The 12462-nt window shown below is 39.0% G+C and overlaps 1 protein-coding gene across 4 annotated transcripts; it reads left to right on the plus strand.

The window, feature by feature from the left end:
- Positions 1–276: 276 nt before the first annotated feature.
- On the plus strand, positions 277–11750 carry ptger2a (prostaglandin E receptor 2a (subtype EP2)). Of its 4 annotated transcripts, XM_077515395.1 has the most exons (4): positions 326–392; positions 664–738; positions 2639–3533; positions 9544–11750. In XM_077515395.1, exons 3-4 carry the CDS (start codon positions 2709–2711, stop codon positions 9829–9831), a joined length of 1113 nt encoding a protein of 370 aa, XP_077371521.1. In that variant the 5' UTR covers positions 326–392; positions 664–738; positions 2639–2708; the 3' UTR covers positions 9832–11750. The 4 variants fall into 4 exon arrangements, with proteins under 4 accessions (XP_077371522.1, XP_077371521.1, XP_077371520.1 ...); XM_077515396.1 differs by lacking the exon at positions 664–738 and having other exon boundaries at positions 277–392; XM_077515394.1 differs by lacking the exon at positions 664–738 and having other exon boundaries at positions 2635–3533.
- The last annotated feature ends 712 nt before the right edge of the window (positions 11751–12462 follow it).

Below are 12462 nucleotides of genomic sequence, written 5' to 3' on the forward strand. Positions count from 1 at the left end.
ATATGTATTAATAGGCTATATATAGCTAAAGTAGAAGTAAATCATCACCTTTTGCAAGATGTAATTTTTGAGAACAATCATTAGTCATCGTGTTGTTTTCCAGAAGTGCTTGCATGTGACCGCCTGTCACTTTCTGGAAGTAACAATGAGTCCGAGTGTAGATGTGGTTTAACTTCGACTGTTCAGTACTTACTTTTCTAGCTGTGCAGCATTTGCGGCGGTGGGCGTGGACAAACCGCATGACGTCATCGAACCTCTCCCACTAGCCCGGGTCCCTGATGTCAGCTCCTTCTCCATTTCTCTTCATCTCCATGCACGCACGGATCTTGGCGCCACGTTTATTCACGCCGAGGACTGCAAACATGACGAAGAGGAGTAATCCGGTGCGATAGGTGATAACTTTGTTGTTGCTATTGTTTTCTTGTGGAATTTGGTTGTTGTTTTGGTTGTGCATTTTGGTGACTTTACTCTCTCTCTTTCATTTGACGCAACTTGGAGGGACGGAATGAAAACAACAACAACAAATTTTAACATCCTTTTGCACTCAAGACAACTTTCTCATCATAATGTACAAAAGCTACAGTTGTTGATTGTATATTTAAAAACTTGTTGCGGCGTTTTAGGTATGTGTATTTACGATTTTTTTGTTTTGTTTTGTTTAAGATGCCACTAATTGTCACACCCACCTAGGTGGGGCGAAATTCATTCACCGCATTTGAACCATCCCGTGAGGGAGCGGTGAGTGCTGTGTTTATATTTTATAAATGATGGCCTGATCTCTAATATTGTCATTTGAAATGTTTACCTCGAGAGCCCTTGTACAACTACAAACGATCTTGATTTATTTATACGTTCAATAGTTTAGGCAAAAAATGCAGTTATGAAAGTGTTTCATTGTTAACAAAAGAAAAGATACTGTACAATGAATGAGCAATGTCTTGATTGTCAGGTGCTTTTTGCATTTAGAATGCATTTGTACATCTGGCGCTCAGTTCAGTCATTTGATACGCCATTTCATGACCTTTGCCAAGAACAGAACCACGCAAAAGCATTATGACCATCAAATACACTCTATAATGACTGTTGTTGACCTCTGATTTATTGAATTGAAAATCTGTTTTCTAATTGAACATTAGCGTAATTAATATTTTAATTAAACTGTCTCCATCATAAAAGACCCTGTAAAGGGAAATAAGAGATGTGTTTCTTATACATGTTTGAAGAAAATTGCTGTGGTGATATACTGTATAGCGTTAAACTGGTTTTCACCATTTCTCTTTCCCTGATTTTGGGGTGTGGCTATAAATTGGCCTCCAGTGACACATTTGGGTGTCCCGCATGTTACCCGCCCCCATGACTTGAAGTCCTTCGTTCACGTCAACCCATTTCTACCACTACAGTGTGCCGTTAGCTAGCTAGCTATAGCTGATGTGTTCTCACTCTGAAAATTAATCTTCCCTGGATGCTGCAATTTATAGAACAGATTGCTGATGTGTAGATGGTAGATTTCAAACCAAATGAGCTATCACGGTGAATGATCTCACCTTCCGAAAAAGAGCCCAGAAACAGGCTGTTATAGCTCGCAAGCTAGCTGGTAGCTAGCAACTCTTGTCGCAGTGTTGAAAGCTCCCACGCTGATACGGTGTGATATATTCCCGCCACAGGGATATTTTAAGTGGATGTAACTCTTGAAGCAATAAATATTTTAACACAAATGGCGGTGCAACACATAGACAGACAATATAACAAAATCAACCAGAGGTGGGCACATAGACAGACAATATAACAAAATCAACCAGAGGTGGGCACTTCCGTCTCTGTGTCGGCTCGTCATTGACGGCTGCACAGTGCACACCTATCAGCGAGTGCTTTAGGACGCAAAGCCTCTAAAAAATACACAAACTGAAAAGGACCCCTTGTACTGAAATGTGGGCACTCATTGAAAATGTGGTCATCCGTCAAAGACAAGGAAGAGACGCGAGATGGAAATGCTACCTCTGTTATTCACATCTAAAAAAAAAAGTTGTGAAAGTCTTCTTCATGTGGTCTCGTTTGTATTATACTGCCCCCTGCTTGTAATGTTAATTTTGTCAACGAAAACTAAGCAAAAATAATTTCGTCAACACACATTTTTCACCGGACTAAAACTAGACTAGACTAGACTAAAACCCTCATTCAGAAACAATAATTGGTGAAAGCTTTTGAATTCTTTACATTCTGTATTTCTTTATCACGTAATTACTATGTTTTTTATTAACTATATTTTAGTGTGCTATGAATGACAGGAAAAGATGACTTAATGAGTATTGTCATTTACGGGTGTGGTCATACAGTAAATTCAACTTGTATCTCAAGGCACCACTGTAGCTTTGATGCTATGCCAGCAACGTATCGCGACAGGCATAATATTTAAATTATTTTCAATTAGATGGGCAAAATGTAAATATTGAACTTCTGTAACTACTTTTGGCAACATTTTTGTTTGGTGGTATGCCGTGAGATATTTTCTAAAAGGTTGGGAAACACCGCCCTACTCGGTGCAACACTAGTCGTAACTTGCCTTGATACTGTCATAGATAAAAGTGATGTCACGTCTGACTACTATCTTGCTCACAAGGTCATATTTCTGTTCAGACAGGATGCCTGCTGACAACGACCAAGTGAAATGTTTTTGACACCATTTTGGAAAGCGAGAGACATATTTCGGAATGACGGCGGCACAGTTTCCAAGCGCGGAAGTCCCCGACCCCTGCCACAGCAAGCACCACATCGACTCCAGGAAGAGCCCCGTGATCAGCGCCGTCATGTTCGCCGCGGGCCTCCTGGGCAACGTGGCCGCCCTGGTGATCCTGGAGATCCGGCGCCGGCGAGACATGAAGGCCGCCGACAGCCGACGACGCGCGCTTTTCCACGTCCTCATCACGTCGCTGGTGCTCACAGACTTGGGCGGAACGTGCCTGGTCAGTCCGCTTGTGCAGCTGTCGTACTCGCACAACATCACCTTGGAGGGGATGTCACCCAGCACTCACGGGGTTTGCTTCTATTTTGGATTCAGCATGACTTTCTTCAGCTTGGCAACCATGTCTCTTCTCCTAATGATGGCTCTAGAAAGGTGCTTGGCTATCGGTTACCCCTACCTGTACACTCGGCACGTCACCAAAAAATTAGCCTACATCACAATTCCAGTGGTGTTTTTAGTGTGTATTCTTTTCTGTCTACTCCCTTTTGTGGGATTTGGGAAATATGTACAATATTGCCCCGGCACTTGGTGCTTCATTGACATGAAACCACATGGGAAGAAAGACCGCGCCTACGCCGACCTGTACGCCACGGTGATGTTAGTCCTGGTGCTGGCCATAGTGGCGTGCAACGCCTTTGTGGGTTACCAGTTGTTGTGCATGTACCAGCGCCGAAGGCGGAACGGCGGCTCCGTCACACGCTCCAACAGCGAGCGCATGGTGGAGGAGGTGGATCATCTCATCCTACTGGGCTTCATGACGACCATCTTCATCATCTGTACGCTGCCCCTAGTGGTAAGAGCACAGCAACAGACACATGTGTTTACATTGTTTTTATCGTTTCAGTCAAAAAATAAATACAGAAAAAATGACCCCTCTCGGTTTTTAGCTTTAGTACAGAAGGAGAATCAGGCATTATTTCTTTCTTAATTTAAACAGTAATATTTTGGCCTCACTGTGTAACAAGATTCTAGAAAACTTTTATTCAGCGCTCCTAATTAAAACGACTGAATTGTTCAGAAACAGCATCACAGGAACACTACTTAACAATACACACTACGCCAAATGTATAATTTATTAGAAGCTTCTTTTATACTCTGATGGATGGAGCAATACGATACTATAAGGTTGATCTGCTCCCACAGGATCATATTGCTTTTTTCAGCCAATGTAAAAACTGGACCATGCATGTTTTGTCATGTGCCACCAGTGATTGCGCAAAAACTTTTAGTATATCGTCATAGAGAAAATGATGAATGGAAAGAAAAAGTTACAGAGTAATGAAATTTAAATTTTGATTTCTTCTTTTAACAAATGTTTTGAGTATTAGGGTGGCACGGTGGATGACTGGTTAGCACATCTGCCTCCCAGTTCTGAGGACTCGGGTTTGAGTCCGGGCTTCGGCCTTCTTGGGTGGAGTTTGCATGTTCTCCCCGTGCTCGCGTGGGTCTTCTCTGGGTACTCCGGTCTCCTCCCACATTCCAAAGACATGCATGGCAGGTTAATTGGGCGTTCTGAATTGTCCCTAGGTGTGCTTGTGAGTGTGGATGGTTGTTCGTCTCTGTGTGGCCTGCAATTGGCTGGCAACCAGTCCAGGGTGTCCCCTGCCTACTGCCCAAAGCCAGCTGAGATAGGCTCCAGCACCCCCTGCGACCCTTGTGAGGTCAAGAAAATGGATGGATGGATGGATGTTTTGAGTATTATGTTTATATTATGCAATGACTTTCCATGTGTCACAATCTATTAGTTTTAAAACTGCTGGCAAGATTCGAATACAGCCTCATTTCATGCCTTCTGTCTCTTCTGTCTTTTTGTAGTTAACTCGCAATATAAAACACATAAAACAACTACGCCCCGGTAAAATAATAAAAACAGTTGCATTAAATGAATGAGTGTAATCACACATGATAATTGTTCATTCACTCTCCCCATTCGTTCACTACATAGGGGAACCAGTTTGATTCATTTTCAACCAGTTTTTAATCTCACATGTCAATTTTTAAACTCATGATATAACCTCCCAGATAGACTTCATATCTGTGGGCAGAGACTTCCAGAGTTCACTGCTCTGATATGAAAAAGCTGACTGATCAAATGAAATCCTGCACTAAGGGACTGTAACATTCTGGTTTAAAGTTCCTCGTGTTATTCTGTTGTTGTTGCTGCTGCTGGATAAATGTCCTGAATAACAATGCGACAGTGATGGAAGCGTGTTTGTTTTCTGACCATGGTATTTATTGCTTGACTGTAAAATGAACCAATGCACTGTATGGTTGAGGAAGCAGCCTGGGACGATGTCATGCAATAGGAGATATGAGGTAAAAAATAATAATAATAATAATAATAATAATCATCCCGCTTGTGAAGGGACATTCCGTCAAATTAGTTCAGAATAATTTAGGTTTCTTTGTATGTTCTTTGATGTGCTTGTCAAACTTTAATTACCTTTTTCTTTTTCTTTTTTTTTTTCTTTTTTTATTAGAAAAGCCCATAGTGACTGTCTTTATGATGTTAGGGATCAAGTTATTTTCAGTGAGCCACAGCTTAACCTCAGCAATGCATGCAGACAAAATCTTTGGAACTTACTTTGGAGTCTTAACTGGTGCGTAAAAACAGCATCATCCACTTAGAGCAGCAGCAGATACCTGGGCAGGTAGAAGGCAGGTCATTTATGAACAGACCAAACGGCAGAGGCCCCAGAAGGGAGCCCTGAGGTATGCCCATATAAGTGTGCATCTATGAGTGAAGATTTCTCCTGGATGACTTTCGCACATTGTTTCCTGTCCTGCAGGATAAAGGCAAACCATCCAAACAAACAAACAAATAAAAAGCAAACAAACAATCAGCAATTCATGTATATGTATATGTTTATATATATATAAACACAAACAAGTAACAAAGAAAGTTAAAAGTAAAAATAAAAAAATAAACATATAATAAATGACAATTTATATGTTCAAAGGGAGTAGGAAGAAGTTGAAAACTTATCCAGTCCTACGCCTTAGTACGGAGCCCCTAAGGTGACATGGTAGAAAAAAAAAAAACTTTGCGTGCCCTCGCAAAAAACTTTGCGTTCTCTCGCAAAGATTGCGAGGGAACGCAATCTTTGCGAGGGAACGCAAAGTTGTTTTGCAAGGGAACGCAAAGTTGTTTTTTTCGCCTGCCATGTCACCTTCGCTGCGCCGTAAACACTTCCGGGTCATCTTCCATGTGAACAAAAGCGACGAGGATGGAACGTTTGTAAACATGAAACAAAACAGTGGGAAAGCTTTCCCAAAGCGACTAGGATGGAGCATGTAATTTTCCACTGCTTTGTTTACACGTCGTTGTTTTGCGAGGGCACGCAATCTTTGCGCAAAATGTTTTGAGAGGGAACGCAAAGTTGTTGTTTTTTTTCCTACCATGTCACCTTAGGGGCTCCGTACCTTAGTCTTTGTATCTTATCACTTATTTCATATTTAATACAATAGGTTACATTTTAATAAAAATAAAAAAATGTATATGAAAATGTATAATCCTACTCATATAGCGTATGTAAATAAAATTAATATAAATACACGATAATAATACATCAACATACTCACATACACAATTTTGATTACACTCATATTGGTACATCAAAGAAAAAAAATCATTTCTACAATTGTACTAACTCGTGTCTGATTTAAATAATGGTCTTGAATTTTGCTTTTAAACATTTTTTTTTGAACTAAGCAAGTGACTTCATCTTTTCAGCTCAGTACCAAAATTATTCCACAAATTAACACCCTTTACAGAGACACACCTTTGCTTAATATTTGTTCTTGTTTTGTTTTGTTTTTTTGTAGATACTTGTACCCCCTATGTCATAAAGGACTGTGTCTAACTTCAAACAACTTCTGAGTACTGTGGCAGAGCAGATTGTTGTATACTTTGCACATTATTTGTGCTATTTTAAACTCAACCAAGTCATAAAATGTCATTGTATTTAATTTAATAAATAGTGGATATGTTGATTCTGTATATTTTGATCCACTAATAATTCTCATGGCTCTTTTTTGCAGTTTAAAAAAAAAAGGGAAAAAAAAGAAGAAAAAAAAAGAGTACGGAAGGATCAGCAGAAGATATTTGTGGTGATCTGCTTCCTGTTTCAGTTTCCTCCAAATTTCTTACTGACAGTTTGGGGTTTTTTTTTTTCTTTCTTTCTTAATTGCAAAATCCCCCTGTAGGGGAAAAGGAGACACCCTAGTACTAGAGTCAAACTTGTTTCATCACAGGCTGCTGTCCACATGCTTGCACTCAGTGACTTGAGCTGGTTATAACTGTAAACACATAAATGTATAATTGCTTGGGGTGTTGTGGTGTAGTTCACGTGTTTACAGTTGGGTAATAAAATGCAAACTAAATTGTTTACAGTGCCCTGCGAAAGTATAGACTAGACTAGACTTCATGTGGCTGTTTGCTCCCCAATATTCTTTTAACAGACCTCGGAGATGATCACAGAGCAGGTGCATTTATACTGAGACTAGATGACACACAGGTGGACTATTTATCATCATTAGTCATTTAGGTCAACTTTGGTTCATGCAGAAATCACCAGGGAACTTCTGGAGCCAGTTGGCTGCACTGAGAGAAAAGGGGGTAAATAATTGGTGTGCCATTTCAGTTATTTGTTTAAAAAAAATAAAAAATAAAATAAAATAAATAACAGTTAAAAAGATCGGATACATTTATAAATTTTGTTCCACTTCAGACTGTGTGCCACTTTTTATTAGTCACAAAAACATACAATTTTATATTTATGTTTGAAGGCTGAAATGTGGCAAAAGGTTCAACGGGGGTTAATAATTTTGCATTGCACTACAGTATATCTTTTTACAAACAAATTTAATGGCATTACAAATTAAACACCATTGTAATAAACTTTGTTTTTGGAAAGTGCTACTTCAGTGATTTGTCTTCTTTTACAGTAAATGTAAACAGCGTGAGTCAGAATTATTATGCTATTAAAAAAAATAATAATAATATTGAGCCCTTGACTTTTACACCAATGCAATAGTGGCTATACAGACAATAGGCCAAATAAAAATGTAGTGTATTATGTGTGGATGAAATGAAGATGAACTATTGCCAGGTCACTAAAAGTTGCTGGACATTGTTCCCCTGCGCCCCCCACAACCCCCCAGAGAAATCAGTAGCAGGCATTTCAGAACCTGTGAACTCGTCATGGCTTCCATGGATTGTATTCACGCAATATTCGAAGGAGTTTGGCTCTGCCACTCCAATTTTACACAATGCCACTGAATATTTATCTGTCATTAGGTTTTGTGGGGATAATCATGCAGCTTAATAAGAAACGGTGACCTGTCCATATTATATGCCCTAGAGAAGTTGTTTATTGTCTCACGCACACATTCATTTGGTAGTTTTGCTGGTTTCAATAAACAAGTGATAACTTTCAGGCACCTTTCTTAGATACTGACTATTGACATTCTGGTTTGCTTGTGAGTCACCGACCATGTAGTGGTTCGCTCATCTGAGTGTGGGTTCAGTTCCCACTCGGTGATGGTGTAAATCGTTGTCTGGCACTTTGCTGCTCCAGTGAAGTCATACCAAAGTAGAATTTCAAAGATTAATACGATCAGTTACGGAAGGCGAGTTGGGTAGGAAATCTTTTTTTGGCTCTTTGTGATTGTCGGCACCCTGCAGTGGAAACACAAAGCAGATGGCTGAACTGGACTGGAACTGAGTGGAAACATGGATTTCCCATATTGCAGCATGAAAAATCAAGTCTAAACATCAAGTAAAACTTAAAAAAAAAAAAAAAAAAAAAAAACTCTAATTGGAACTGTGTTTTGGTTTTTAAGGAAAAAGTTTACATAATAACACAGCTCCACATCAAATGGAAATTGGAAGATAAATAAAATAAAAAGCATCTATAAATAATACTACTAATAATAAAAGTAATAATAATAATAAAGTCTCTTGGTCAAATTTTTTGTCTTTCCAACAACAGTGCAATCACATGTTATCTACCAAAAATTTGCAACTGTGTAGGTAAATAACAAAACATGGGCTCTATCTTCATGTCCAACGCAAGTCTAGCGCAAAGCGTGGCCCAATTATGTGCATGGGTGGAGTTTTCTTTCTTTTGTTATTTATTCTTTAGTGGATGGGCGCAGTTAGAAACCCGTGTTTGGGCCGTTGTGGGAGTGAACAAAGTCTAGGTTCCCCAGCCAGGCTACATGGCGGAAGACATGCCAGTAAGATGAAAACTTCTTATCTCAAAGAGAAAAACACTTCACCCCCCCCCCCCATAATGTACAATTTTCACAAAATCATTTTTAATACTTTTTCATACTTCCATCATGTAAAAAAATACCACAAAATACAATATATACTTTTTTTTCGCCAAAGATTAATATTTTAATCCCATATTTATATTAAATGAGTAACTTGTTAGAAAAATAGATGTCTGCACTTACAAAATGTATTTAGTGTTGATTCTAACCTGATATAATCTTTTATTTGAGTCTTAAGATAAGAAAGTAGACCTCTCTTTTGCTTGTATTATCTATCACTTTGTGAGACAAAACAACATTTGTGGTTTCTGCCATAATTTCCTGTCGACATCTTTTTATGGGGGGTATTTTCACTGTAAGACATATTTTACAGTAAAGAAATCTCATAGCACTATAACAAAAATTAATAAAAAATCTTACTGTGAAATGTTGATCTCTCCTCAGTTAATTCACAAATGTACTTATCCACTGTGTAAAATCCGCTCATGTTGCGTGTAAGACCTTCTACTTTTGTCTGATTACAGACTCGCGTGTACATCAATTCAGTTGGGGTTCGCAACGAGTCCCACCACCTGGACCTGATCGCCCTCCGTTTCATCTCGGTCAACTCCATCATTGACCCGTGGGTCTTCATCCTCCTCTCTCCTGGCGTGGTGCACTTTTGCTGGGCCTCCATCTGCAGATCCCAACGAAGAACTTTTCAAGCTTCACGGCTCAAATTGTCAAAGGCCAAAGAGACTCGGGCAAACGTAGAGCTGTCGCGCACAGAACTGGAATATGCAGAGTCTTTTCCACCTCTAGAAAATGTATGACTTGGATTGTTTTTGTGTGTGTGTGTAATTATATAGTTGTATTTATTTTAGCTCTGAAAAGGTCGCAGGGTTGGATGTCTTCGCTAATCAGGCACAGAAGTTTAGAGCGTTTTGTTGATCTATTTTTGGGCAGTTCCAGTATTATCAGCCGCTGGCACTTCCTTATCATGTCCGGGATGTTTCCATACTACTTGTAGTTCAAATATGTTCATGCATGAGTCAATTCTGTCAAGCTATGTGTTTTAAGTACTTAAGGCTAAGTATAAGGCTTGTATGTAGACCGACCGATACGGATTTTTATTTTTATTTATTATTTTTTTTCAAGGCCGATGCTGATTCCGATATTGGGCAGCATAAAATTACAACAATAAGATATAGTATGAATTATAGATCATTTGACTGCTTCACAATACTCTACCCTTCTGTATTTGTTAACTGAACAACAGGGAGGGGAAATTTAGCAAAAATCCGCTGATTTTTTTTGTGCATTTTTTTATTCAAAAATCTATTTTTTTCCCCCGATTTAAAACAGCACATATTGGATGATTACGTAAAGTGGCCAGCTGTCCATACAATTAAATAAAGTGCATCAATGCTATTATAGTATAGCCCCCCTATTGTTTGTTTCTTAACAGTGTTCATGGGTCAATGTGACCCGTTTTAATGTTTAATCATCAAAAAATATCACATAACACAATGCAATGTTTTTAATATTTAAGAAAATTAAAAAAACGAAGGTCAGCAGACAAAGTTGAACCTATGTTGGTTTTTGTTGTTGTTGTTTTTTTTGTTGTTGTTTTTTACTAGATTTTTCAAGCGGGTCAATTTGACCCGCAACATAACAGGAGAGCTGAAAAGAATAGTATAGTTGCAGTTTAAGCATTCATGTATATGTCTATTTTCATTTCCGTTATTTACATGTCTATTTCTCTTTTTGTGCTCAGGACAAACAAACCAAATATTACCTTGACGCCTTCTTGGTATTGTGATTCGGTTTTAGTCACTCAGTGTTGTATTGACCATGTTTGCAAAGTTCTTGAATGCGCCACATGCACATTCGAAGTAAAAACGAAAGTAAAAGTTTGTTTTTGTTTTTTTGCCGATGCGGCAACTAACAGCCCGTGTCATCAACTTTACCATTACAATTGGCTTGTTTTCCCTAACATTTATTTATTTGTAAATGCCAAAAGGTGCGTTCAATGGCGGTCTTTATGGGAAAGTACTAAATGTGCATATTTGTTTGTCCATGCCTGTTGTCAGGTCAATTTGTGCTACTGTGTTACTTGAACTGGTATGCCAGCTCACACTATTGATGAGCTTCATGTGAAACTACTGAATACAGTACCATGGGATCATGAATGTGTACATGCTAGATGCATGGTGGTGGTACTTTATCCTGCTCTGTTTGCATCTACAGTATACATGATTACAAACCCCCCTTTTGCGATCATTGATGTATTTTTTTATTTTTTTATTTTTTTTTCACGACTGTGCCAACAAATGTAAATGAGGCGCCACACATCCTCACATAAACACTAAACATCCATACCAGGCTGGATGTGGCTAATGGGACAGGAATTTTGTGCATATGCTTTATAGGTGCGCGTTCAAGAAAACTTACGTTGCAGTGTTGTTCATTGCATTACTGTAAAAATATCAGCTTTTTATTAAGAGTTTAACAGATTTCCAAAATATCATATAAGCATGACAAGTATGACATTGCACCAGTCCAGGCATGCTTGTGTTGCTATGAACATGCTTTGCATGAAACCTACATCTCAGAACTCAAAAATGCTTGAAAACAATGTGATGTAATGTGGAAGTCTTGTGCCATGTAATGATGTGAATACTGACTGTAGGTGAATGTGAGCTCACTGAATGTGCCTGTGTGTCATCCAGTAAATATTTGGTCCAACCTGCTTTGTTGCCATTCTCTCTATCACACACTCAAATTGATTCCATATTGTGGAAATTACGGTTGAAGTGCCCACAATCCCTCTGTAAGATTTTCGGTTGTTGTGGCCTCTCACTAGCCTTGGATGGCCGTGGCCACTCAGTCAGAATCAAAGAAGAGATGGGGGGGAAAAAAAGGTTTACTCTTTGTTTTCTTTAATTCACCACACCATTTCAAGCAGTGTCTCCCCCTCACAGACAACAGGCTTCTACCCCCACAAACACCTTTTCCAACACTTTTAAAGGGGTGGCCTCAACCACCAATCCTAATTGAAGGTAGCTCTGTCCATACACAAAAACACTGGCAAACATTTACATAACTGGAAACGAAAAATATGCACAAATATTTACATGTATCAATGCTATCAAGGGAAGTTTATGGAAATATTACTTTTCAAATATACAAAAAAACAAAAAAAACAACTAACCAACCAAAAGCTAACCCCTCCCCTGGCTGCCACTTGGAACAGTCCAATGAGTCCAATTAAGCAGGAATGAGGTGCACCTGGCCTGCACTCACAAGGGCGCGCTTCCATGCAAGTGCTTCAATCACAGCACTTCAGTGAGGGAGGGTGGACAACTCCCCCATACCCGCATGTGTTAATTGCCTTATTTCCAGAAGGAAAATGAGATTTTTATTTCCCATTATACAACCCTATAATGCATTTAAAGTCACTG

Source organism: Festucalex cinctus, chromosome 2 (genome assembly GCF_051991245.1).
Source record: "Festucalex cinctus isolate MCC-2025b chromosome 2, RoL_Fcin_1.0, whole genome shotgun sequence".
Classification (NCBI taxonomy): Eukaryota; Metazoa; Chordata; class Actinopteri; order Syngnathiformes; family Syngnathidae; genus Festucalex; species Festucalex cinctus.

Bases quoted from the DNA above. Each gene is read 5' to 3' on its own strand.
- ptger2a (XM_077515396.1), top strand. From the start codon at position 2,709: ATGACGGCGGCACAGTTTCCAAGCGCGGAAGTCCCCGACCCCTGCCAC. The intron at 3,534-9,543 runs GTAAGAGCACAG...GTCTGATTACAG, and splicing joins TCTGTACGCTGCCCCTAGTG to ACTCGCGTGTACATCAATTC.